This window comes from Drosophila elegans, unplaced genomic scaffold (genome assembly GCF_018152505.1).
Source record: "Drosophila elegans isolate 14027-0461.03 unplaced genomic scaffold, ASM1815250v1 contig_183, whole genome shotgun sequence".
Classification (NCBI taxonomy): Eukaryota; Metazoa; Arthropoda; class Insecta; order Diptera; family Drosophilidae; genus Drosophila; species Drosophila elegans.
Window position 1 is genome coordinate 139,597 of NW_024545550.1, and position 26,379 is coordinate 165,975.

General features: G+C 44.1%; 4 protein-coding genes and 3 non-coding genes across 10 annotated transcripts; 5 read left to right on the forward strand and 2 right to left on the reverse strand.

Moving 5' to 3' along the window:
• The first annotated feature begins 153 nt into the window (after positions 1–153).
• LOC108145248 (GTP cyclohydrolase 1) lies at positions 154–8,696 on the forward strand. Of its 4 annotated transcripts, none has more exons than XM_017270525.2 (5): positions 154–477; positions 5,923–6,132; positions 7,352–7,517; positions 7,580–7,696; positions 7,929–8,696. In XM_017270525.2, the coding sequence occupies exons 1-5, from the start codon at positions 288–290 to the stop codon at positions 8,056–8,058; spliced, it is 813 nt and encodes a 270-aa protein (XP_017126014.1). In that variant the 5' UTR covers positions 154–287; the 3' UTR covers positions 8,059–8,696. The 4 variants fall into 4 exon arrangements, with proteins under 4 accessions (XP_017126014.1, XP_017126010.1, XP_017126012.1 ...); XM_017270521.2 differs by lacking the exon at positions 154–477 and adding an exon at positions 5,103–5,624; XM_017270523.2 differs by lacking the exon at positions 154–477 and adding an exon at positions 5,103–5,573.
• On the reverse strand, positions 3,214–4,454 carry LOC108145249. Its single transcript, XM_017270526.2, has 2 exons — positions 3,981–4,454; positions 3,214–3,617 (listed from the first exon to the last, which is right to left on the reverse strand). The coding sequence occupies exons 1-2, from the start codon at positions 4,320–4,322 to the stop codon at positions 3,300–3,302; spliced, it is 660 nt and encodes a 219-aa protein (XP_017126015.1). The 5' UTR covers positions 4,323–4,454; the 3' UTR covers positions 3,214–3,299.
• Trnaw-cca lies at positions 7,227–7,298 on the forward strand. Its single transcript has one exon. It is a non-coding gene; the product is annotated as a tRNA-Trp (tRNA).
• Positions 8,697–8,744: 48 nt separating the features above from the next.
• Trnaw-cca lies at positions 8,745–8,816 on the reverse strand. Its single transcript has one exon. It is a non-coding gene; the product is annotated as a tRNA-Trp (tRNA).
• Positions 8,817–8,921: 105 nt separating this feature from the next.
• Positions 8,922–8,992, forward strand: Trnag-gcc. Its single transcript has one exon. It is a non-coding gene; the product is annotated as a tRNA-Gly (tRNA).
• A 329-nt stretch (positions 8,993–9,321) lies between these two features.
• LOC108145222 (maternal protein tudor) lies at positions 9,322–19,003 on the forward strand. Its single transcript, XM_017270477.2, has 9 exons — positions 9,322–9,814; positions 10,063–10,450; positions 10,510–11,010; positions 11,069–11,905; positions 11,986–13,076; positions 13,156–13,985; positions 14,079–14,310; positions 14,444–14,643; positions 14,709–19,003. The coding sequence occupies exons 2-9, from the start codon at positions 10,082–10,084 to the stop codon at positions 18,212–18,214; spliced, it is 7,566 nt and encodes a 2,521-aa protein (XP_017125966.1). The 5' UTR covers positions 9,322–9,814; positions 10,063–10,081; the 3' UTR covers positions 18,215–19,003.
• Positions 19,004–19,667: 664 nt separating this feature from the next.
• Positions 19,668–25,657, forward strand: LOC108145223 (transforming growth factor beta activator LRRC32). Its single transcript, XM_017270478.2, has 7 exons — positions 19,668–19,975; positions 23,680–23,862; positions 24,085–24,228; positions 24,294–24,498; positions 24,893–25,078; positions 25,159–25,314; positions 25,374–25,657. Exons 2-7 carry the CDS (start codon positions 23,683–23,685, stop codon positions 25,529–25,531), a joined length of 1,029 nt encoding a protein of 342 aa, XP_017125967.1. The 5' UTR covers positions 19,668–19,975; positions 23,680–23,682; the 3' UTR covers positions 25,532–25,657.
• Positions 25,658–26,379: the final 722 nt, after the last annotated feature.

Here is a 26,379-nt window from a genome sequence, read left to right on the forward strand (position 1 = left end):
GAATAGAGAGCAATTACAGTTAGCAGAGCGAGATAAAACTGCCGAGCACTCGAGCTCTGCCTCTCGCGGCAGAACTTTCGATTTTTCATAATAAAAAGGTTACAACTAAATCTCGGCCGGTTTAGTCGGCAGATAAATTCGGAGCGAGCGCGCCAAATATAAAACCCCGCAACGCCATCGAACGCTTAAACAACACAAGCCCAATCACACAAGCTTAGAAAATTATTACAATTCCGTGTCCTCGTCGTGTCCATCGCCCCGAAAGTCAGTCAATAACCACAGTCAAAATGAAGCCCCAGACCAGCGAGCAAAATGGCAGCTCCCAAAATGGCGACAGTGCCGCGGACGCCGTTTCCGTCGCCACGATCCCGACGGCGGAAGCCTCCGCCGCCTCCAGCACCGATCTGGCGGTCTCCAAAAGCAGCCAGCAGCTGAAACTGGAAATGCTCAACATGGAGCTGGCCAGCAATGGAAGTGGTGAGTTCTCCGGAACAAGTAGATAGTTCTAGTTCCGTGGTTCGGGATAATTTCCTGATCTGAGTCACAGGGGTAAACAGAAACAAAATGCTATTCGAGAAGATAGATTTCTACCTCATTCATATCGTTTGCGAGTTTAAAAGTCTCCTACAAACGAAATACCAACCAAAACTTTATTAGAATGTACCCATTTGGTGGGGAGTGATTTTTGATATAAAATGGTTTAACAAATCCCTAAACAAATCTCTCTCGATTTTTAATACATTCAAGCATTTTAAGCAGAGTGCTAATAATCTGACCCAACCCAAATTTAAGAAATCTGTAATTAGTTAGTTAGTTTGCATCTTACATTCTAAAATGTTCAGCTTATCATAAAAATAAAAATTCCCAATTAAGAGGTTCCATAGTGTGATTTTAATTTAAAACCTTATCGTCTGTTGACTCTAAAAAAGCACCCAAACATTATTAATATTCTAGACTACATGTTCAAATAGTAATTTCTTTTCAAAGAAAGTGAGTCATTAACTTAGGGGAATAATTATTATCGCTTATTGGATTTTTCTAAAGGGGTTTATCCAAAGTTGTGCTTGGAATTCAAAAAGACTAAGGAATACATGCAATATTTACACAACACATTGATTTGTTTATTTGAATAGTTTTCGATTGTTGTCCTTTAACTCTTCAGAAGTCTTAAAAATACTACGAAGTTACCATGGGAAGATACCTATTCCTAGACGTGATCTTGATCTAGTTTCCGTGTGTAGTACAACACCACCCGAAGTGGCTAATGGCGCCGAGATGTAATCTTGGCCAGACATTGCATCACACATAGATTAGTGAGCAGAATTGAAATTCAATCAGATGCGCATAATGATACGACTCCGATTTCCGGCGATGCTGGGCCGCATAAATTCGAGAACATAAACCGTAGAGAGAGAACTCGGATTTCTGGCCCATATATGTACAAACCACACTCAGTGCCGGATATCAAGAGGAACTTAAATGTACATACTGAAACTGGCCTGGACTGGACTGTGCCTATTGACATTGACATTGAAAGATTTGCTTGGCGCTTGGCGCTTTGCACTTGCCACTTGGCACTTGGCAGATTCAACGAGAGCGGTGCCAACTGTGGGCCATGAGCCAAAGACAAACCCAAAGACAAAGACAAAGACATAAACCCCTCGGCTTGTGATCCGGTATTTGGCCAAAGGAAGGGTAAGGGTGGTTGGCTGAGGGGAGGGTACACAGAGACCTGAACTACTTTTGTGAAGGTTAAAAAAGTGTTTAATTGCGAGTACGGCGCTCCAAACGGTTTCGATTCGTGGGCTTTGGCCATTTGGCCGTTCGGCCGTTTGCCGTTTTCAGTTTCTTCGATTGCCCCTCAGATATCGGGCTTGTGTCTGCGTCGGTGACTAATAAGCCCGAGCAGCAGTGAGCAGTACTTCACATTTGAGCGATTGCGGTCAATAAAAAGCCTGACTCTGACTGACTGGCTGGCTGACTGAGAGCCGAGCCTCACGGGTGTTTCGCCGCTAATTGAGGCACTTAAAAAATTCTCCAAGAAAATGCCAGGCGGTGGCAACCCTGCCAACTCGGAATCCCCGGTTCCCCAGTCGCGCCAAGGCATTCCTGATTCCGTAATGCGTAATTGTCGGCTACATGTTGCGAGGCCTGAGAGCCGGAGAGAACACCTGCCCTGTGGAAAATGTTAATGGTGGCTAAATTGCATTGCACTCCAAACAGGTCGACAACTGAGGAAGCGACTATCTCAAACTAACAAGGCCTAGGAAAGCTTGATCATACAAATTGTAATCAAATATTGAAAAAAACTCAGTCCTCCTGTCTTACCTCTGTTTTTTTTCATATCGAAGGGATGTTACCCTTAATGAGGTTCTACTGTGCCAGACTACGTTAGAACGATCAATGACAATGTCATCTGCAGCTGTCTTTACTATATGTTACCTAACTCAGCATGTGCTATTTTCAACTGATTTATTCTATCTCAAAGAGCGGTGGGAGGTTTTAATCTATTTCTGTCGGTAAAATAACTAAAACCGATATGGGTTAATTTAAAAAATTGCCTAGACTTCTTTAATTTGTATTTAATAATTTTTAATTTATTTTTACACTTATCTTGCAAATTAAGTGAAAAGGGTTTATTATACAAATTGTCTTACTTAAATGTGGATTTCAATATTTATCTTACTCAACGGTTTTCATTGACATTGCAAGCAAAAAGTTAATTGACAAATTGTCTAGACTTCTTTAAGTGTTATCTTGCTTCGGAAATTTTAATTTATTTTTCCTTTCTCAATGTTTAAAAAAAGGCTATTAAACTAACTTTTCTTAATGAGGATTTGGCACACTGAAATCAGATTACCATTCTTATACAGATTACCATTCTTATACCATTCTTATTACATAACGTTGTATTTCAGGGTGAATTTGTCGATATCCTAAAGACAAACTTAATATGATTGTACAAAAGAAATATTATTATTCCTAACCTTCAACTCCGTACCCAAAACAGATTCTCTGTCTGCTTGGCCCATGAAAAGTTAGAGACCCCCAAAAAATTAGCATGTTCAGCTCTTTGAATCCAAGGGAGAAATTGATGAGATGCGGAATTTATGCAGGGAATAAGCATATCTAGACAGCTGGGGGGTGCAGACACTTTCAATGGAAGCCCAACAAGTTAGATGCTGCAGGGTTTCCCCAGTAAAATTAGGACGATTGTGGACGGGGTAAATGTTTTATTGAATTATGTGTTCCAAACTGGTATCCATATCCATGCTCGCTGCCTTTTCGTGGATGGTCGCTCACATAATGGTCTCCTCCTCCAGCATGTACTCGGTGAGATCGGCTTCGCCAGTCAGCGTGGTCACCGGCACTCGGTTCATCTGGGCAACCCGCTGACTGGGCCACACCATCACGTCACAACAGTTGGTCAGCACCACAACGTTGGTGCTCGGAGTGGTGGTGCACATCAGGTGGGCCGGCTTCTCCTGGTCGCAGCGGTTAAATTTGCGCCGGAAGCGGAACTTCACGGGCAACGAGTTGCCCATCACGCTCTCCTCGTCAAAGTACGGCGGCAGGGCTCTGTTGTACACCGGATTCGTAGTGGCCGGCTTCGTGAGCTATGGTCGGGAATAGATGGCAAAAAGTATATAATAAGTTTAAATTCAGCTTAGTAGACTTAGATCTTGAGATGCCAAAAGATATCATAAATTGAAAAGTTAATAATTTAATAATATACTTGATGGCCAAAACTTGCACTTTTCTTAGATCTTATTCCCATCTTCAAAATCTTTGGGTGACCATCAATTTAAACAATCAATTATGTCATAGTGCATTGTGGTTTATTATAAAAACTAAATCTAAATAAATTAATAATAATTAATTAATATTAGTTTATCTTATTGGATTTAATTCCATTTAACCTATCAAAAATTTTAAATTGGAATGTTTGAGCAAGGGGTAATATAGAAGAGGTCACTCACCTCTTCCAGCACCACAGAGGTCTTGAGTCGACGGCAGGGATCACAATAATCCGACGCAAGTGTGTTTTCTGGTGTTTGGCTCGCACAGGGATCCGGTCGAGGCTCAGGTGCTTTGGAGTCTAGCCCGCCGCCACGCGTCACGATGTCGTTTCCGCTCTTCCTGTTTGGATTCATCGGATCCTCGCCCCGCAACACGCACTCCTGCAGGAACTCCTCCTCGATGTCGATCAACCTCTTGACGGCACAGTCGCGTTTCAGAAAGTTCTTAATTACCGACAGATCGCGCGGCACTGCGCCGATTACGTCGAAGTCATCGCTCCGGAGTTGCAGGCGGTGCGCCATGCTTTTGGTCTTTTGCAGCGGACGGAGAGGCGGATGGATGGAGGCTGGTTTAAATTTTGGATTTTATCTGGGCTCGAAGCCTCACTGCTTCACTTGAAAATGTAACTTAACTACCCCTTGACGTATGTCACCAAGTCGAGTAGTTTGGGCGAGTCTGAAGAATAAGTCAAACAATCCGTGAGGACAAAGGAGGAAACCTTGAACACTTAGTGTTGGCGCCAGGCTGTGCACACTTAAGGTCAACAAAAGAGCGTTTAATTATTTGGACCATTTAATCGTGTCCAAAAGTGCCCAAAGTCAGCAATCATTTAGGGGAAATCTAACAGAAAACGTAAAAACTAAATTTCGTTAAAATTGTTATTGATAAAGATATAATATTGGTTACAATTTGTATTTATTGATTTTTTTTTAAAGAGATTTGTATTAAATTATTGTATTTATTAAATTAACAGAAATGCCAGTGCATTTACCCAATCCTTTCACATTTATCTATTTCAAAACGTCAAGTGCTATTTCTTTGTCCGTTGCTGTAGCTTTGGCGCCTCCTTGCAGAGCAACAAGTCCGAGTGCAGTTTGAGAGTCACTGGACTATGCACATCAAACTGTGGACCTGCGCTCAGCTCGATTTATTTCCGCTCACCTAATCTCCGCTAAGCGCCAGTCGGAGCAGAGCTTGCGGTCGGGTGGTTGGGGTTTTGGTGGTTTAGATTGAGCTTTTCGCCGCTCAAAGCTCCGGTCGAGAGGTTCTTATTGCCACTGCTGGCCACAGCAGCCAGCAGAAGAGCAGAGCCACCCGAAGTGCCAACACACGACACAAAGTCCAGCTAATAACAAAAACGAGACGAGACAGCAGCGAGAAAAATATATAGAAAACAACTTCGAAGATTGTGTGTGCGAGCCAGCCGTCAAATTGAGTTCCGTTCGAGTGGCAAACAAACCTGAGTAGCCGTACCGCCATGAGCTTCACCCGCCAACTGTCCGAGATGAGTGCCAGCGAGCTGAACGACGCCATTGACGACACCAACTTCCCGCAGGCCCACATCCTGTCGCGCGGCCGCAACAACAGCGTGTGCTCAACAAGTAGCACCTCGGGCACCTCGTCGCTGGCCGACAGGGCGCAAACATCCCAGCCGGAGGAGACCCATCCTGGAACGCCCGCGGAGGATATTGTGGCTCCAGTTGTTGCCGTGGCCGGAAACCAGAGACCCCGCCTCATCCTGAAAACCAACGGCAGCACTCCGGAAAGCGATGGTACACAACCGAAAACACCAATGACACCGCGTACATCGACAACGCCAGGTAGTGGTGGGGTCAGGCCAAGTCCAGGGAACCAGGGAACCAGAGATTCTACGCTCCGAAAGCCATGCAGAACCGATTAATCTGAAAGCTAGGATGGTATACAAACTCTTTTTTGAACATGAAACAGCCTCCTATCAGTGGATTGGGGTTTGGGTTCGGGTTCACAGGTCATAGATGCGCCTCGGAATGGGGGATAGTACATAGACAGCCACACACAGCCGCCAAAGGGGGCAATGCCTCCCTATCTCCCATGATAACGATTTTCATCTTGTTCACATTGGCATTTCCATTTCTTTTACAGGCCACGAGAAGTGCACGTTCCACCACGACCTGGAGCTGGACCATAAGCCGCCGACGCGAGAGGCCCTGCTGCCGGACATGGCTCGCTCGTACCGCCTGCTGTTGGGCGGACTGGGCGAGAATCCCGATCGCCAGGGACTCATCAAGACCCCGGAGCGGGCGGCCAAGGCCATGCTGTACTTCACGAAGGGCTACGACCAGAGTCTCGAGGGTAAGCACATCTCATTTGGGGCAATTAGCACCAGGTCAGTGATCGGCGTTGCTCATCCTGGGTTTCCCATTGCGAGCGAAAACTAGTTTATCGTGAATGATTCACGCAGTACTCCACTTTTATCGGGGGTTCCTCAGTCCGCTACAGTGCATTAGTGCAATTACCATGAATAAGTGAGTGGATAGATAAAATACAGTTACAAAAGAAGATCCATTAGAGAATTTCGGGAACCTCCTATCAAATCTAAAGCATAATGAAGTGATTTAAAAACACGTGAAATATTAATGAAAAAAAAGATATGTATCTAGATTATATAACAATGTTTGGAACTATCCAACGGCATTGGTGAAATCTTTTCGCATCGCCTGTTGCAGACACAATAGCCTGCATTTGGCCTGCATTTTATCTTCATGTTTACAACTGCAATCGCATTTGAACTTGTCATGTAATCAATGCGAGTCGTTTGAAAAAAAAACCAAATGGAATTGCGAATAATACGGCTACCAGCGAACCAAACCGGTTGTCCGAGATAAAAATCAGGTTCTACAGTTTGTCAAATAAAATCGCATGTAAATTTAAGATCAACAACAAACAACGCAAGTGTGCTGACCATTTGAAAGCTAAATGAGTTAAACGAAAGTGAATAGCCTTCGGCAATAGAATGGGTTGGCTTGTGTTTAACCCGAATTCGAAGAAGGCAAGAGGCGCGGATTCAACGTGACTTGCCAAACTGACATTGAGGGAGCCGGAGACCCCAGACGTTGGTTGTGGGTTTCGTTGGTTGGTCAGGAAACGCACTGAAGCTTTCCGGTCTGTATATTAAGAGCGGGAAAGTGGGTGTGCGGCTTTGTTCCGAGCAACTAGTCAGGGAATCTCAAGAGCACATCGTTTAAGGCGAAAGCTCACACTCCAAAAGAACCATAACCACCAAGTCACCCCCCAACGACCACTTTAACACTCACACTCGCTTGAACTTAACATTCAGTTATGCAGCAAATAAATCTAACACGAATTACGCGCGCTATAAATCACAAGTGGGAACGGCATTTGAGTGGCTTCGTGTTTGTGGGACTTTGGGCGGTCGTTTCAACAACGACTCCGTGGCGCAACGGTAGCGCGTCCGACTCCAGATCGGAAGGTTGCGTGTTCAAATCACGTCGGGGTCAACGTTGGAATATCTTTTTTTTCTTTTACCATTTCTCTTTTTATCTTTCGGCAGACGTTCTAAATGGCGCCGTGTTCGACGAGGATCATGACGAAATGGTGGTGGTCAAGGACATCGAGATGTTTTCCATGTGTGAGCACCATCTGGTTCCGTTCTACGGCAAAGTATCTATCGGTTACTTGCCGTGCAACAAGATTCTCGGCCTCAGCAAACTGGCACGGTAAGATACGCCCTAAGCAATATCTGGAAACATATTTTATTTAATTACATTTTTTCTTTCAGCATTGTGGAAATCTTTTCGCGTCGACTGCAAGTCCAGGAGCGCTTGACGAAGCAGATCGCAGTGGCTGTAACTCAGGCAGTTCAACCTGCGGGTGTAGCTGTTGTAGTAGAGGGAGTGTAAGTATTTAAAATTACATTTATTTCAATCAAGAAAGATATTTTTAGTCTACAAGATACCTGGTACTTAAGACCTAGTTACGGAATGGTTACTTGCCCCTTAAAGGCTTTGATTCTTTTTGAAGTCTACAATATATCATTTTACTTCTGAAGCACTGGGTGTATAATAGTTGTTAAACAAGTGTACTTTGTACTTTTTCTGATAACGCATTTCAAATGTTCCCTTTTCCAGGCACATGTGCATGGTGATGCGGGGCGTGCAGAAAATCAACAGCAAAACTGTTACCTCAACTATGCTGGGCGTGTTCCGAGACGATCCCAAGACCCGTGAGGAATTCCTGAACTTAGTCAATAGCAAATAGAGTGGACACTAAGGACGATATCGAAATCCGAGACCAACTAATCCATTACAATATTTTTGGAAGCGCTTATATACAAAGAAACAAAAAATGAAACGAAACACAGGGTCCATTAGTTTATGTTTTTAGGATTGATTTCATTTAGTTAGTGCAATGATTGCTTTGTTGATTTGTGTAAAAATTGTTGGAAATTCTGTTAGATACATACATTTACCTAGAAGAGAGTAAAGAGCGGCGAGCTTCGAAGAGGTTGAGAATTGATTTCCGGTGTTGGGTAGTTTTATGTTCAATTTTATATGCAGTTTTATGGCACTTGAACGATAATTTTTACAATTTATACATACGAGTAATGCATTGTGCAATAAGGGAAAAACTGATAATAAATCAACGCAAATTGTTTAGGGAATTTACAATTTAAACAGAGTTCATAAAAAGTAATCAAATCTGTAGTTATGTATGTATGTTATCCTATATAACAAGTTATATTCAAATTGTTCTGTATAAGGAACGTAAACGTATTGGACGATTTTAAATGTTAAAATTTAATGCTCATTGTGTATCATAAATGATGTTGCTTGTAGTAAATCGAAGCTGCTTATTAATTATACAATAAATTATGTATTTAAACACTGTTGAAAAAATGTCTTTTCTTGCAAAACGTAGTAAAAGAAAAAAAAACTGTACTGCCTTGACCCCGACGTGATTTGAACACGCAACCTTCCGATCTGGAGTCGGACGCGCTACCGTTGCGCCACGGAGTCCACTTGGGGGGAGGCTTCCAAGTGACAGGAATGCCCCAACATCAACAGGTTGTTGATTCCCGTCGTGCCGCATTCATACCAGCACCAGTTTGAGTACTGCCAAGAGCATCGGTGGTTCAGTGGTAGAATGCTCGCCTGCCACGCGGGCGGCCCGGGTTCGATTCCCGGCCGATGCATAATTTTTTTTCTGAACTAGCTTACTTATTTTTTGGTGTTATGCACCCTGCTTAGTTTTTTACTTGTTTCCAAATTTGTCGTTGTTTCCCAAAATACTACCTTTATCAATCTAAAACACATATGTTGTATATCCTGAAAATTTAAAGAAGATCGGTGGACCGAGCTTTTCAAAGTACACTCTGCTTCCAAACCAGTAGTGTCGGGTTTTAATTTTACTTTTGTTTATACTTTTAAGCAAAACTCTGCGTTTTCATCTTCTAATTATACACCGGTGTGAACGGGCCCATACTGAGGGATTTTTTGGTTAGTGAAGTGACTTTGATACGGTCACACTGGTCGTCGTTTCGTTGTCTTGTGGAAAAGTTGGGTGGCAGAGTGATACTTTTCGATTTAATTTATTTCGCGTTGATTAATTGCTTTTTCCGAACTGACACAACCATTACGAATCACAGTTAACACGGGTGGCACATGCCGAGCAGGCCCCCAAGAAATTCAAAAGACTGAAAGCTCCAAATAGAAATAAAATCGCTGCACCTGCACAGACGTGGAACGGAGGTGTCTGTGTGCATCGCGATTTCTAATCACTCGCAAGACTTTCTTCCACTAAAAGTGACCAGAAAAGAGTCCATAGCCCAGCCATTTAGAAGTGTGCCACATTTTACCCCCCGAAGACGCCGTCCAATTCCGTAAGCCAGGCAGCAAATAGAATTAAATAACAGGGACAAGAAAGAGAGAGATAGTGAGAGAAGTGGGCACCTGGCGAGGGGCAGGGCATTTTTTCAGAGATTCGCTTTTATTCTGGACAACGACGACGACAAGACGTGAGTAGCTTTGGCATTTTTTAATTACTTTGCGATTAAACAAAAAAGCAAACATTCGCACTCACACACGTAAAGGTGCATTCCAAGCAAGTGTATGCATATCCAGTTAGAATCCAGGGCTGTCTACTTTTTGCCGGCCCAAAATAACGGTTCCTGCCAGTGTGTGTGTGTGTTTCGTCCCTGGAATTTCAAGGCTGCAGTTTCCAATTGTTACAAGGCATCTTAAACATAATTATCTTTGTTTCTAGCGAATAACAACACCCAAACATGAATGGACAACCGCCGAATGCGGGTCCTTCGAATGTGGACCTATACATCACCCACCTGGATCACGTGGGCCCGTACCTGAAGGTCTACGGCCAGGTAAACAGAGACGCCGCCTTCCTGGTCAGCAAGCGCATCGAGCAGGTGCTGCCCACATGCTTTGCCATCGAGCCCAGTTGGTCAGTGGAGCGCCAGCAGGCTCTTCTCACACCCGGCACATTTTGCGTCTTCAAGCGGACGAATGGCCCGGCTCCCGGCGATGTGGAGTACATGAGGACACGTGTGGTCAGCGCAGAGCTTGAGGGTCAGATGATGCGCACCGAGATCGAGTTCCTGGACTTTGGCTACAAGCGCACTGTGAACAGTCATGATGTGAGTGTTGATACACCATCTCTCCAGATTTCAATATTTAGCCCTCTTATCCCTTTCAGTTAATGTTCCCCAAGCAGCCCAAGCTGCTGCAGAACATTCCCCTGCTCTGCTCCCAGTACATTGTGCTGGGCATCTGCTCTGATTGGGAGGCTGATCTGCCGGTGGTTCACCAGCTAATCGTCAACCAGACTGTACAAATCGCCATCGATCCAACACAGATCTGTGGCCAAAAGTTCGCCAGCCTGCGATGGAAAGACTTTGAGCTCAACGAGTTTCTGGTGCAACAGAGGCAAATTGGTGCCCCGGTGGCCCCACAACTCATGAAGGATCACTGCAAGAAGCTGTGGAAGGATGCTCCGCAGTCGCCCGTCATCGAGCACAACAATAATAGCATACACAATGCAAAGACGCCCACGGACATTGCCCGTGAGCAGCTGGCGGTGCGTCGATCCCTGTCCGCTCGCCTGGACGCACAGCGTTCGATCCAGGTGACGCCACCAAGGCCGCTGAATGTCGACGCACCAGACTATTCGCCCAAACAGCTGCCTCTGTCCAATGTGGTATGTGACACTTGAGTTTCTACAGAAGTCATGTTTATATAAGCATTCCATTTTACAGACAAATGTACAGGTGCCAATGCAAGGCCTGGCCAATACTCAGAAGCCGGCGTTTGTGCCGGCCAATCCTTTTAACCGTGCCAACTATCAGGCCGTTGAACCGGCTGCTCAACCTCTTGTGCCGAAGGCGGCTTCCCGATCGCTTTACACTTACTATAATGTTCGCATGAACAAACCGATGACCGCCATGCCGCTGGTCGCTCCAAATGTGCCCTTGCAGTCCTATAATCAGTCGGTGAACTACGTGCCACTTAGTTATGCCCCGGCACGCTTCACCCCGCCGCCAACGCCTTCGCTGGCGCAGCGGGCACAGCAACGAACCATTCCGGCCTTCAGAACCACAAGCTTAACGGTGGGTCACAAATACGACGTGGATATAAGCTATGTGGAGAACGGTCCTTACTTGTTCTGGGTGCATCTAAAGAGCAGCGGCAATGATCTGAGCGCCATGATGGGTCAGATTGAGCGGACAAATCTAAAGCCCCTCACCCAGGCTCCAGAACTCGGAACCGCTTGTGTGGCCCGCTTCTCAGAAGATGGCCACTTGTATCGCGCTCTGGTTAGCGCTATCTACGCCCAACGTTACCGCGTCGTCTATGTCGACTACGGTAACTCGGAGCTGCTGTCGACCAGCGACCTCTTTCAAATACCACCAGAGCTGCTGGAAATAAAGCCATTCGCCTTTCGCTTCGCCTTGGCCGGAACCAAGGAGATCGAGCCCATTGACGAGAGCATGAAACGGATTTTCAAGAAATCGGCCATATATATGAACTTCGAATTGACTGTGCAGCCGCCGGAGAGCGTGGGCTCCATGCAGACCTGCCACCTCAACCAGAACGTAAGTTCAAACATAATTAACCGCCAAAAAAATAACCTCTATTGCAATGTACAAATCTGACGATTGATATTTCCATTTAGGGCACCAATATGCTGGAGCTACTTAGGCAGCTGAAGAACTCACGTCAATCTTACGCCAAGGCAGAGCAACTGCAAAACGACGACGCCGTAGAGATTCGCTTTATTGATTCGCCCAGCAATTTCTATGTGCAGAAAGTGTCCAACATCGGAAAGTTCGAGCAGCTGATGGACGAGATGTTTTCGTACTACAATGCGAACCAGAAAGTACCCGATCAGTTAATCCTGGGCGCACCCTGCATTGTCAAATGTGATCAGGAATGGTATCGTGCTGAGATCCTGCGCGTTGATGATTCTGTAATTGTAAGGCACGTGGATTTTGGCTACGAACAAAATGTAAAGCGCCATCTTATTGGACACATTGCCGAGAAGCATTTGGAGATGCCGCGCCAGGCAATCAAGTGCTGTCTGAAGGGCTTCGAGAACAGCGAACTGAGTCAGGACAAGATCACTGACCAGTTTGAGATGCTGGCTGAGGAGTCCAACATCCGTCGTCGTACATTCAGTGTGCGTATCTTTCGCATCGAACCCGATGGTCTGAATGTGGTTAATTTGCTGGCCAAGAACCTGAATGTGATGAAGAAACTCTACAAACTTTCCATGCCCTTCGAGCAGTATCTATCGCTCGAAAAGGGTCAGTTCAATGCCAACAACACGCGTGCGGAGTCGGTGGTCTCTTCTGAGCTGGACAAAAGCCTAATTCTTAACTCTACCAGCATTGTGGAGAGTGAGGATCGCCTGCAGTTACACGAGAAGCAGCAGCAGCAGTCACAACAAAAGGAGCAGCCGCAGCAGCAACAGCAACAGACTGTTGAATCTCATCCGCCAATGAAAACGGGGGGAAGCAAAAACTCTGGAGACTGGGACAAGCGCAGCTCCACCTCGGCGGGTTCAAAGGACAGCAAGCGTCAGCAGCAGCAGCAGCAGCACAGTCAGCGACTCGATCGCCATTTGGACTCGAGCTTTGAGACCCAGAGTACCAGCAGCTACACCAGTGGCATGAGTTCACCCCGCAAGGGCAACCGACAGCAGAATGGCCGTACGCCGATTCAGTCACCACGGCACAATGGAAAACAGGAAGCGAATAAAAATACGTGAGTCTCATTTGCATTGAGTACGAAAAGTACTTTCAGATACAGCACCTTTTTAATAAAACTCTATTCCTTTTTCTAGACGCTTTAATAACAACGAATCACCACGCAAGAATCCAGATGGGCAGCAGAAGAACCAACGCTCCCAGAATGCACCGCAGGGCTTTGCCCAGAAACCGCAGCGCCAAAAGTCCACGCTAGACGGTACAGCCAGCTCAAAGCGCTCCAGCGGAGTTGAGAGTGATGCGACCTCATCCACCACCGAATCGGTGGCAGCCACTAAGCCTGAGAAGTATGTCCCCCTAGACAAGCCCTACGTGGTGCAGGAGATGAAGACACCTGGGAAGGAGGCGGCTAGTCTGTCTTGGTGGGTTTCGCCTTTTCAATTCTACGTGGTGCCAAAGTCGGCCGCTGCCAAGTACGATACCGTCCTGCGCGATATGCGACAATTCTACCGTCAGAAGCAGCATCAGCCACTTCAATTGAAGGTTGGTTCCACTGTGGTGGTGCGCCAGCGAAAGGACAACGCCATTCTGCGAGCTACAGTAATCGCCTGCAACCACATGATGCGCAAGTATCGAGTTTTTTGCGTGGACACGGGCAGCCTAATTACCGTCACATCAGAAGATGTCTGGCAGCTGGAGCAACGCTTCGCAGAGCCACCCTGCATGGCCCATCGCTGCAGCTTCCACAGCGTGGTCACCAACTACGATCCCCTGTACATTGTGGATCGCATGGAGAAGTTCGTTCCAGTCAATGCCAAGGTGGATTGCGAGTTTCTGTCCAAGGAGAAGAGTAACCACGGCTCAAATAACACTACTAGTTGCTCCTACACAGTCAACATGTTTGTAAACGGATCCTCGCTGAGGGACACACTGGTCAAGGCCGAATTCCTCACTGAGGTAGCTTCAGGTAAGACAATTAGTTTCATTCCGAAAACTTAGTTCAAACTATTAATCTTTATATAATTGAAATTATTAACTATATTCCTTAATATTTGTACAGAGATTCGCGTAAGCCTTTTGGCTGGTCAGCAGATTAGAGGCAAATTCACCTCCATTCGGGACATGACGAGCTTTAAGGTTCAGCTTGATTACTGCAACAATGTTAGCTTCCTGTGCAGCTACGACGATGCGAAATTCGTAAAGTCCAATCCTGATTTGGCCAGGCGATTCAAGGAGTTCTACGAGGGCAAATCGTTTGCCTTCAATGTTAAGAATGTCTGTGAAAACAACATGTAAGTATTATCTGTAATTTACTACATCACCGCAGTAACAGTAATCGTCAGATAGTTTAACTTTCTTAACTTCAAAATCGATTGTCAAATAACATTAAACAAAACTATTAAACTTATTGATCGGTTTTTTAAGCATTCACCTAAGACCTGTAATGCCGCTGTTTAAGGAGGATCGCAAGGCATTTGTCTGCCCTTATCCCGTAGTGCTGAGCTCATTCCAAGCACTCGTGGTGTACATCGCTAAACCCTACCGCATATTTGTCCAACCGAAGGCAATTTTACCTGCGATGCAGAATTTATTGGATAATATGTTTGAACACTATGAGGCCAAAGGTAAATATTCCATATTACATATTACATTTTACTTATATTAAACCTCTTTCGCTTTATATTAAAAGGTGACTCCTTGAATAAATACGATGCGGGACAGATATGTGCAGTCCATAGTTCCGATGGCAACTGGTACAGAGCCAGAATCTCTGGAAAGGATTCAAGTGCGGCACGCATCGAGGTGTTCTACATCGATTACGGCAACACGGAAGAAGTAAAGCGTGACGATATCAAGGCATTGGACAACAAGTTTTATGAACACGCGAGCGGCTTCGCAGTAGAAATCAATTTGCCGCTTGGTCGTCCCAGCAACGAAAGCAAACTACAGGCGCGTCTAGGTGAGATTCTAGAGGAGAAGGTTGTTACTGTCAAATCGATTGAGGTGCGTCGCAATCACCTCATTGCCGATGTCGTAATGGAGAACAATCAGAGTGTGACAGACCAGCTCAAGGCAGAGAAACTCATTCCCGGCCAGGATCTCGATTACATGCGCAAGCAGATGGAGAAGGGAAAGGCGCGCACTTACGAGTTTATTGAAACGGTGGACCTCACATTGGACGACGAGGAGGAAAGAGGGCGCAAGGAAACTGGCAGTAACAGCAAGTCGAGCTCGGCAAATGCCTCGCCCAAGAAAAAGCAACACAATGACAAAGAACGGGAGCCAAAGAAGAGCAAGCCAGTGGAGTCGGCTCCATCTCCTGCCATTTCACCAGTTTTACCAAAAGCGCCTACTCCGGTTCCTGTGGAGCCAACGCCAGTGCCAAAACCACCCACTCCAGTTCCAGTCGCTGTAGAAGAACCAGAAGCCAAGCCAGTCGTCCAAGAGGCCGCTCCAGAGCCAGCGAAGCCTCCAAAAGAAGATCCATACAAAGACATGGAAACCGTTGTGCTAAGCCATTGCGACAATCCAGCTCACTTCTTCGTTCATCCCATCGATCGGCTGGAAAAACTGCATCGACTGCAGGAAAACCTTCAGATAGTTTCTCCGTCGTTGCCTCAATTGATGAATGTGGTCAATGGCGCCGACTGCATTTCGCTGTACTCGGTGGACAAATGCTGGTATCGCGCCAAGATCATGGATGCCGAGCTGATGGTACTATTGTTCATTGACTTTGGCAACACGGATTGCGTTTCGGACACAACTGACATCAAGGAGAGCATGTGGTCACATATCGAGCCTTTCTGCTTGCCCTGTGCACTCCCCATTTGCCCCAAAGGCACTGCCGATTGGGTGGATGCAGCGAATGGCCTCTTCAACGAATCATACACAAAGAACCTGCACTTGGAGTACCTTACCCAAGGAGATCACCAAACGACCAGCTATGTGAATGTGTTTATCGAGGGTGAGGATGTGGCCAAGAAATTGATCGCCGATGGATTTGCTAGGCCCCTGGAGTATGTGACCAGTGGATGCAGCTGCTACATATCACACGTAAACGGAATTTGTGACTTCTTTATTCAGCTGGAACGAGATTCAAAGGCGCTCGAGCTAATCGAGATGTATTTGCGCGATGAGGACAAACTGAAGCCATTGGAGCGATTCGAAAAGGGCTCCATTGTGGCGGCTCTCTTCGAGGACGATGAGCTGTGGTATCGAGCCCAGTTGCTTAGGCAGCTACCTGACTCCCGATATGAAGTGCTCTTCATTGACTACGGCAACACCTCCACCACATCAAAGTGCCTGCAGCTTTCCGAAGAGATTGCTAACCTGCCCAGCTTGTCCAAGAAATGCACTCTCCAGTTGCCGGAGGGTTACACCTCTTGGTCTGCAGAGGCGGAGGCTAAATTCGCCGAGCTAACTGGAGAGGGTGAGCTGGTCTTTACCACACAGCTTATAAAGCCAGGTCAGGAACACGTCACCATTGATCTGTTGTTAGATGGAGAGAACATAATCGAGCGACTGCTTCCATTGTGCCAGCGAAAGGAAGCAAAGGAAGCCAGCAAGGAGTCGCTGACAGTCACCACCAAGGCCATCATTACACACGTGGAGAATACGTCCCATATGTACCTACAGTTTAGTGAGAAGGATGCCTTGATGGATATTATTTGCGAAAAACTGAATGGCACAAAGCTGCAGCCCAAGAAGGAAAAGGGCTCAGTGGATGAGTTGTGCGTGACTCAATTTTCCGACGACAATGAATTCTATCGCTCACGCATTCTGGAAGTGCTCGATGATGACAAATACAAAGTCATATTCGTTGATTACGGCAACGTGACAGTGGCTGACAAGCTGTACGAGTTGCCCCAGGAATTTACGCTCATCAAACCTGTTGCCGAGATCTGCAGCCTGGAACACAGCGCTGAATTTGAGAGGAACAAGACCTTGGCCCTTGCAACACTTGACGCGCTGCTGGACAGCTGCAATGGTGTTGTGGCTGTGGAGTTTGTAGACAAGACGGCCAGTCCGCCGGTGGTCAGACTAACATCCAGGGATAAGAAAGCCCTGAACATCAACGAGCAGCTTCAGAAGCTCATTGAGGCGGAGTTGAAAGTAATCCAGAAGAAAAACGAGAACTCGGAATGTGTCATCTCGCATGGCAACTCACCGAAGAGTTTCTATGTGCAATTGAAGCACAATTCACCCGATTTGGATTTGATTGTAAAGACACTGCAGTCGCTGAGCAGAGAGCAATTGAAGATATTGAGCGATCCCAGCATAAATTCAAAGGGTGTTTGCTACTCCCAGGAGGATGCCTGCTACTATCGGTGCATCATTAAATCTGTTTTGGAGGAAAGCAAGGGTTTTGAAACCTTTTTGCTGGACTATGGAAACTCGCTGACCGTTTCGGAGGTCTGGCAGTTGCCCCAGGAGATAGAGTCGATTTCACCACTGGCCTTGCACTGCCAGCTGAGTGAGATCCCAAAAGATGTGCCCGATGTCAAGCTAGAGGAGGCCTTCGCCGCTCTACTGGAGCAACATTTCGGGGAAGTGTACGAGATAACCACTCAGCCGAATGAGGATGGAACCAAACCGCTTTCCGCTCAACTGCGTATCAACTATAAGGACTTTGCCCAGGAGCTGGCCAGCACAGTGGCCGGTGTGCAAAAGCCGCTGGAAGTCGAGCTGCACAACTGCGTGGTGGTGCAGTACGATGACCCACGATCCTTCTACGTCCAGATGGAGAGTGATGTGCCGGCGCTAGAGAAGATGACTGATAAACTGCTGGATGCAGAGCAGGATTTGCCCGTTTTTAGCGACCTTAAAGTGGGAGCTCTGTGCGTCGCCCAGTTTCCAGAGGATGAGGTTTTCTACCGCGCCCAGATCGTCAAGGTTCTGGACGAGGGCAAGTGCGAGGTGCACTTTATTGATTTTGGCAACAACGCTGTGACGCAGCAGTTCCGGGAGCTGCCCGAGGAGCTGGCCAAACCGGAGCGATACAGTAAACACTGCGAGCTAGAGGCGGCCACCATGGCCAAGTGCGATGTGGCCCTGCTGCAGACATTCATTGACGCACGTTTCTCCGAGACATTCCAGGTGGAGATTCTGGCCACCAAGGGAGCTGGCACCCATGTCGTGCGGCTCTTCTACCAGAGCAAGAGCATCAGCGAGATGCTGCGCCTGCAGGAGAAGTAGTGACAGAACGGACGGATTGCAATTCATATATGCTCCCAGAGGCAGGAGATTGTGATTAGTTTGGCTAAAACATGCGTTGTATTATCTATTGAGTTGAACGAGTTTAACTTATTCAAACGGAGGCGGAAACCCTCACGATTTTTATTAGCCAAGATGCTTCATTGATTTTTCATGGAAAACCAAAATGAATGCTAATTTTAATTTACATTAATGAATCAATACAGAAAACACAACCACATTATCACCAAAAAAAAAAACAAACACAACAAAACGAAAAAATAGAACAAAAAAAAACGAAAAAACATTTAGAAAATGTACAAAAACAAACGAAAAATATTTAAAAAACGCAAAAAAAAAATGTGAAATCTAGATAAATTTGGCACTAACCAATGAATGTTAGTAGCTTTAAAGGCGAAGGACGATTTATATAATGTTGCTCAACCTTGTGTAAAACAATTTTACATCATCAACGAACGTTGGCGAATTGAAGAGAAGCGGAGAGAATATTGAACCTCCAGACGAAGAATTATTTATTTTCCCTTTATAACTTAATTTTTACATTCTTTTCTCGATTAACCAACTGAAGATCACTTATTTGTTTATCATTTTTACTTTACATTATCTAAACAAACGAAAAAAAAACATTGCAAAGCGAAGACTAAAACTAATGAAATATGGGTTTATGTATTAAAACCTTTAATAATCACAATGTCATATTTTTCTACCATTTCTTTTTCATGTTGTGAACAAAATATTAAATACAAACCGATAAACACGATGAAAAGTAAATCCATTTAGTGTGAGTGTTATTACCTGGTGTTTTTACCTGCATTTTCAGGTACCAGTTAGCGGTCGTCACTCGGTGAATTATGGGTTTATGGCATGGCTTTAAAACTTCCACTCAATATGGAAAAGTGTGTTACGGACCGGGCTCATGTCCACACATGAAGAGATCTCTGTTTGTCAGGGTGTCGGGCTAGCTGATAAGAAGAAGAATTAAGACGTCTGCCCACATTTACGACATGGGTTAAGCTCTCATTTCTGAGTATGATACCATGATCATTCATCGCTTTGTTAGTCGAGTCGTATGTGCACTGGTATTTCTATCCGGCGTGGATGCTTCATTAGGAAGCCCTTCCCACCCCGGTTCGATTGTGATTATCATTTATTTGCTAATTGAATGAGTGGCCGGCTAAATCAGAAATATCCACATTTGAGCTGTCAAAAGCCCCAAAACATTTCAATTTCCAGCGACACAATGTATCAGTTTCCATTGCTGTTATCACGGAGAAGCTAGAACCCGTCATTCGCTCTCTCTCTCTCTCTCTCTCTCCTGAATTTTCTTTTCGAGTTTTCCCGCTGCAGCAGTGTCATCTGTTCATCTGTGAGTGGCTTGTCTGCTTTATCAGTGTTTTTCGGTGCGAGTGAGTGCTCGGCGATCGTCGGAGTCCGAAAGGCCCAAAACTAAACCGATCGTTTCAATTCTATGACTGCGGTTGAATTGAACGGTTCCGGCTAACGTGCACGCTCTGTAACGGTCGCTCTATTATTTTCCGCCGCAAGCTGTTTATATTTTAAATATTTAAAAGAAAATATACAAAAGTGTTTTAAAAATATATACGAAGCATAAAATATTTATACAAGTTTATAGAAGAAAACAAATGAAGTGTAGAAAGTGAAATAGCAAACGAGCCACTGCCAAAGGATTATCTTCTGCAACTTTAAATGGGATTATACCTGAACACTTGAAATTTCCAAGCGGTAAGCTGATAGCTAAATCTGTTACAGAACGTTTTCGTTTGTTGTTTTCGACTCGTAGTAAGGGGTGGTGGGTTATCATCAATAGTGGAACCACTATAGTACTGCGACTAGATTGCACAACAGCTGCAGCCGTTAAATGAAATTTTCTAATCAGGAAACTTAGCATTGAAATGTGCCCCAGTCTCTGAAGTGTCCGGATCCAAAAGAGTCTCTACGCCAACATAATGCGATAGAGTCCAAGTTAAATTGATTTCAATTAGGGAAGGCAGCACAACGGCAATTGGAGGCTTCTGTGTGTACCGTACATATCTTCCAGATAAAACGAAAGTCACATTATATACTTGATGTGTATATCTGAAAAAAAAAACGTTTTAGGGATAAAGAGCATGAGTGTTTATTCAGTAATTCACGTTCGTATAGAAACACCTGCTTATCAAGGGGGAGACTAATCTTACAGCGTGTGTTCTAGAAAAAGAAACGAAAGTCTGAGGGGAAAAACGTGCTGAACAAAGTAAAGCTCTACAAAATAATATTTGAAATATAATATTTTCATTGAAAGTTGGTTGTTTACCAAAGAGTTTCTTAGGTATTCAAAGTTTAAGCATAAATAAACATTTCTTAGGGTGAAACGATCATATCGACTGGCATTCCGATTGGCAAGTAACTGTATCTGGATTGGATTCTTTTGTTTTTTTCCACTTTTCATTCTCGGGGCGAATGTTTTCTTGATTGTGTTTAATTGAAATAAATGAACAACGCTTTTTTATGCTACACCATTCTTTACGGGGTCGTTGTTATTGCCATTTCAATTAATTTTTTTTTGTTCTTTGCATCGCTGTTATAATTTGGAAAGAACTTTACGACGGAAACGGGAACAAACCCGATAAGAATACATGAAGTACTTTGATAAGCTTTCAAGAAAATGTGATTATTACCCAATGGCATTTGTGGGCAACCAAGATGGTAACCGACACCTGACGACACAATAGTAAAAGTTGTCTCAAGCGATGTTTCATCACAGCATCAGAGCGAAATGTCCAAACAAATAAATCTTTATCGTACTGTCGAGAAATGTGCATAAATCTCGGGGCCCTCCAGCTCACCCACCTGTTGAGAGTGGAGAGAAAGGCGGCGGGGTCCCGGTCGAAAGATATATGCTCATCATGCACGGGTTTACCCGATAATATATGCATCTTTTTCGACGCCCACAATGTGTGACAGGAACTATCACAAGAGCACATAAATCCATTCACAAATGTTTAGAATGTTATTAAAATATTTGATACTAATTTCGAGTTTTTTTATGCCACCCAATTTTTTGTTTTTAGGGGATTTTCGATTCCATGTTGCGTTTTGTTATCTCCATAATCGCTTGGCCCGAAGAACAGATAAATAATCCCTCGTCGTCATATTTATCATATCGGGCAGGCTGCAATGCGTTGGTCGACAGTCGGAACCCAAGAGGAGGGTGTGGGAGTATTGCCGTGGACCGTTCCGTTCCGATCCGATCCGTAACCCATTTCTGCCACCCCATTCGCATTTCCCATTGTTTGTCTGGTCGGCGGCAGCCGCTTGATTGAGCCTAATATATAAATAAATATGGGAACAAATGCGGCCAAAGTGGAAAACATAAATTCTGACCCCTACCAAATCCACCTCTAATAGAACAATGTCTAAGGCTAATTCTGATACCCCATTTGATTTGGGAGACGGGATCGGGATTGGGATCGATAGTGTATATTCCATTTGGTGCCTGGCACATTAGCCCTTTTTATGGCCAATTTCTTTGAATTCTGAGCCCCTCAAAATAAAGAATTTTATATTAGAGGCGGAAGAAAAAAGAATTAAAACTCTTCGAATCCATAAGTTTGCAGTTGGCCGCCACTGTTTATATTGCCCTCTTGTTCTGGCCGCCGTTTTTGGCTTTTATGCTTAATTTTAATTTAAATATATGAAATATATTTATAGCCTTTGTTGCGGTTGCTGTCAGTCCCAAAAAGTGTGGAAATAGCTTCAATATTTCTTTTGATATTTTTCTGCTTCGTTTTTTCGCTTATCCGACAGGCAGCTCTAATGACAGAGGTGGTGTACACTGGGCGCCGAAAGTGTGCGACTGGTTTTGCTTTGGCTTGGAGCAAACTTATTGGCAGGACTGTTTTGAAGAGCATATGCCTCTCAAGTGGGGCGCAACAATTTTTGGTCAAAGGCCAAGACACTTCAGCTAGCAGGAAAATAACAAAAATTAATAAATGGGGGAATCATGGCGGCTAAATATGGGCCATGAATCATTATTATGTTTCTAGTATGACCAACGAATCGTTACTAACTTTATAAATGATTCGCACTCTTTTGTTTTCTTTGTAAAAGGCCAAGATCTTATCGGCCAACGGCGTTTCGATACGTCTTAATTCCGCCACTTGTGCGGGCTCAAAGTGATTTGCCAATATGGATGGATATCTGAGTGTCGTTCATCATTCGTTGGCAAACATTTAAGGTTTGGGTAAATAGAACTTCTCGTTTTTTTTTTGCTGACATACAATTGATTTCTCGAGAAATTCAGTTTTGTTGGGCAAAACAAAACTTCAGCTGCGACAGCAATTAACCCGAATGTCACAATTGCAAAATTACAATACTCAAGATATTACTCATGAGGTTCGGTTTCCATTTTCACATATTTCACAAAGCTAAAATCACGCAAAGGCAGCTGATACAAAGTTGGGGGAAACGTGCAATTTTCTAATTGCCCTTCAATGGGGCGTGACAGAGACATTAACAATGGATTCTGGCCATTTCAATTTCCCAAATGTGCATTCCGAGTGGGCTTACATGTTAAGATCATGTCAAGATATATGTACTTATGCGGAGGTATAAATCACGTTGTAGAATTCCTATTTCTGGCCCATAATCGATTATTGTTTTCCACTTCTCCTATTTTTTTTTTTTTTTTTTGGCAAATCGAGGAGAGTGTTTGTGAATCTGACACATTGCAAAGAGCCATAAAAGCATTCTAATGGAATATTTGGATGATTTATGGCTACCACACTTGCTGTTTGATGTTGAATTAAAAGATATACGCAAAAAGGCGATAAGATATTGTACAAGGAAACAGACACCGAACACTTGCTGTCAAGACTCTCCCCAAATGGATCTATCTATAAGGCAGTGAGTCAGTTATTTTCGGGCTAGTTGCTTTTATTATTATAGGGCTGCAACTGTTTCCGCCGCAATGCGGAATCATCGTTTGTTATTGTGCATGAATGCAGCCGGAATGACACTGATTGTGTGTTACGTATACGCAATGTGAGCATCGCTCATACGCTGGCCAACAGCTGACCTAGGCTTCGAATTTTAGCATTGTTTTGAATTCTGCAGCTGTATATGTGTATCTGTTTTCATGGGTTAATTCCATTTGCAAGGTGCGGGAGCTTCGCTTGATCGAGCGCTTTCAGTTTCGGGCATGGATTCACCCCTAAAAACCAACCCAGACCCAGACCCCTGGCGATCGGCAATGATCTTGTAAATTTTTAATTCGAAAATAAACGCTTTGACGCGCCCACGAGTGATTGTTCGAATTAATTTATTGTTCTAGTTCCAGTCAAGAAAATAAACAAGTTAGCGCCAAAATTGTCGAAGCCACAGTTTCGATGGGTCAGCTCTATATATATATATATATATAAATTTATTTTATTTGTTTACTTTGGCAGAGCATGGAACTGCATTGGCAGCTGCTGACGTTCATCGTGTGTCTCCAAAGTCTGCGTTCCGCGGGGTTTATTCTGCAGGAAGAGCGCAAGTGCACTTACGGCCGTATCGAGAAGCTGCTGCGCATTCGATGCTACGATCTGGACCTCAAGGAGGTGCCCCAGAACCTCAAGACCTCGGTGGAGGTGAGTAACGATCGCGGGGTCAGACGACCACGTCGTCATCGGCCCCCCGCCACAGTTAGCCTCAATTGAGCTTAATTAAAGAATAAAGAAGTTGCCCACAAACATAAATTTATCCATTACACGGATGCACGTACATACGTTGGCGGTATATGGGAACCCTAACCATTCATAACTCTCAACTGTCACTTAATGATCAGACAATTCGTTGGCAATTTTTTGTAGGTTCTGGACCTATCGCACAATCGCATCAGGAAGCTGAAAAGTGGCTCGTTTCAAAGGTACACAGACATTAAGTTTCTGATGCTCTATGATAATATGATCTTATCGGTGGAGCCGGGAACTTTTGAGCCACTCACCTCGCTCCAGGTAACAACGACATCCAATTAATCAGCGACTATGTCTTTAATTAATTCTCTAATCGGCATTCTCAGGAAATAGATCTTTCGAATAATGGACTGACAACGATTCCGCTGGAGTTGTTTCAGCTGCCACGTCTGAGAAATCTCTATATCGACAGCAACGAGCTGACATCCCTGAACCTCCAGGCGCTGGAGAAGCCCGTCCGGGCACCACTGGAGTACCTGAACATTGCAGGCTGCGAACTGCAGGAGTTGCCCGACCTGGGTATACTGCCAAGTAAGTAAAAGTCTATGAGTCTTTAAGTCGATTAAGGTTTTTACTAACATCAACAAATCTGGAATTCCGAATTTAAATTATAACAAATACTTACGTTGCAAGATTATGTTGCCCATTAGAATAAATGTTTAAATTTATTCCTTATGAATACTCTATAGATCAAATTTTAATATTAAATTTAAATTTCCGTTTGGGCACTAATTAAATGTGTATTGGCTATTTTAATTTCCCTCTACAAGATATTCAAAATAATATTTATAATTTGAGTGTGGCCTATTTCACAAATACACTTTTCAACAAATTTGATTAATAAGCAGAGTTATCTAATGTAAATTCCCATATTTAAAAATGTTGAACAAAAGTAACACCAGTTTCACCGTGTAATTCCTTCCAGAGCTCTGGCAACTGAATGCCTCGATGAACCCTCTGCAGGAATTCAAGATCGACAGCCTGGCGAACCTGTGTCACCTGCAGGTCATCGATCTGACCAAGTCGCAGCTCAGCCAGTGTGGCTGCCAGCAGGTCACCAACCATCTCATGATGCTCGGCGCCAGTCCGAAGTTCGTGCCCGTTTGCATGGGTAAGTGATGGCGATGGAGGCGATGCAGTCGGAGCAGCTGCTAATTTTGGCACATGACCAACTTGCAATTCCATTTTCAGAGGCGCTCGACATCCGCGAGTGTCCACTGCCCTACAATCGGACGATCCACTCGGCGACGTTCGCCAGTTGCCAGACGACTGTGGAGTTGGCCGAAACGCGCAGCTTGTGGCTCTTTGGCGCAGGCTGTTTTGGAGGCGTTTGTATTGTGCTAATAGGTGCGTATTGACTGATATACTTATATACAAAGTTGTTATAAATGTATATATTTCGACAGTTGTCATCTTCTGCGTGATACATTACCGGAGAAAACGAGCCCAAAGACGAAAGAGAAATGTCCAGAAGCGAAAGCCTTTTGTGATCTCGCCCAAAAATGCCATCAACAACCGTCATCCGGAGGACGAGCCTCTGCACTGTGATACTGCCCGAAAATAGCACTTTAGTTAGTTACTTAGTTAGTTTTAGTGGCCAGTTATTTATTACATATCATTACGTCTTAGTTTAGCCATAGGACAACTGTCTACCTAGCGAATCGAATCATTTACCAAAAATCACCAAAACTATAACACCACACAATCAAAGAGAAATGCCTTGCTCAAATGCCACCGCTTATTTCTTATTTATTAAGTTTTATGCATAAGTAACATTTATTTAGTGATATGAAAAGCAATCGACTAATTATAACGAATAACAATAAAACTTTAATTTAAAATGGGATTACATTTTGATTTTTGAGTATGGAATTTTTCCAACTGAAAATGGTTTGAATTTCCCGCCTATTACAACAGCGATGGTAAGGTATAAACGGGCTAAAGTTTTTTTGGTGCTTCAATTGATAGAATAAATATATCCTGTAACATCTATAAGAATGAATTAACATGCATCATTATTTGTTTACATCTGGTGGAGTTTACAATTAATCATCAGAATTTGTATGTAAATAAATCAATAACTAATTTAAAATGATTTTTTTAATTTTAATTTATTAGACATTAATATTTATATAGTAAACAAATTCAGTTGCAAACATTCTTTAACTTTTTTTTAATATGACGCTGTACATTTGCAAACACATTGTGTACTAGCAGCTTTAAAGTAGGCAAATAATTTTGAAGTACTTTCAAAAGTACTACTTTTGTCAAGACAGCCAAAAAGTATGCAATAACTTTTAGGAACTTGGCGCCTTCGATTGTATGAAATGAACAGTGCATTTAAAAATTAATTTTTTTTTATTTAATTAACATGTAACTATATAAGCTATAGTCTTTTACTTTTATTTGTGC

Bases quoted from the DNA above. Each gene is read 5' to 3' on its own strand.
- LOC108145223 (XM_017270478.2), top strand. From the start codon at position 23,683: ATGGAACTGCATTGGCAGCTGCTGACGTTCATCGTGTGTCTCCAAAGT. The intron at 24,229-24,293 runs GTAACAACGACA...CGGCATTCTCAG, and splicing joins AGCCACTCACCTCGCTCCAG to GAAATAGATCTTTCGAATAA. The intron at 25,079-25,158 runs GTAAGTGATGGC...TTCCATTTTCAG, and splicing joins GTTCGTGCCCGTTTGCATGG to AGGCGCTCGACATCCGCGAG.
- LOC108145249 (XM_017270526.2), bottom strand. From the start codon at position 4,322: ATGGCGCACCGCCTGCAACTCCGGAGCGATGACTTCGACGTAATCGGC. The intron at 3,618-3,980 runs GTGAGTGACCTC...TCCCGACCATAG, and splicing joins CCTCTGTGGTGCTGGAAGAG to CTCACGAAGCCGGCCACTAC.
- LOC108145248 (XM_017270521.2), top strand. From the start codon at position 5,279: ATGAGCTTCACCCGCCAACTGTCCGAGATGAGTGCCAGCGAGCTGAAC. The intron at 7,518-7,579 runs GTAAGATACGCC...TTTTTCTTTCAG, and splicing joins GGCCTCAGCAAACTGGCACG to CATTGTGGAAATCTTTTCGC. The intron at 7,697-7,928 runs GTAAGTATTTAA...TCCCTTTTCCAG, and splicing joins GCTGTTGTAGTAGAGGGAGT to GCACATGTGCATGGTGATGC.
- LOC108145222 (XM_017270477.2), top strand. From the start codon at position 10,082: ATGAATGGACAACCGCCGAATGCGGGTCCTTCGAATGTGGACCTATAC. The intron at 11,906-11,985 runs GTAAGTTCAAAC...ATTTCCATTTAG, and splicing joins CCTGCCACCTCAACCAGAAC to GGCACCAATATGCTGGAGCT. The intron at 13,077-13,155 runs GTGAGTCTCATT...TCCTTTTTCTAG, and splicing joins CAGGAAGCGAATAAAAATAC to ACGCTTTAATAACAACGAAT.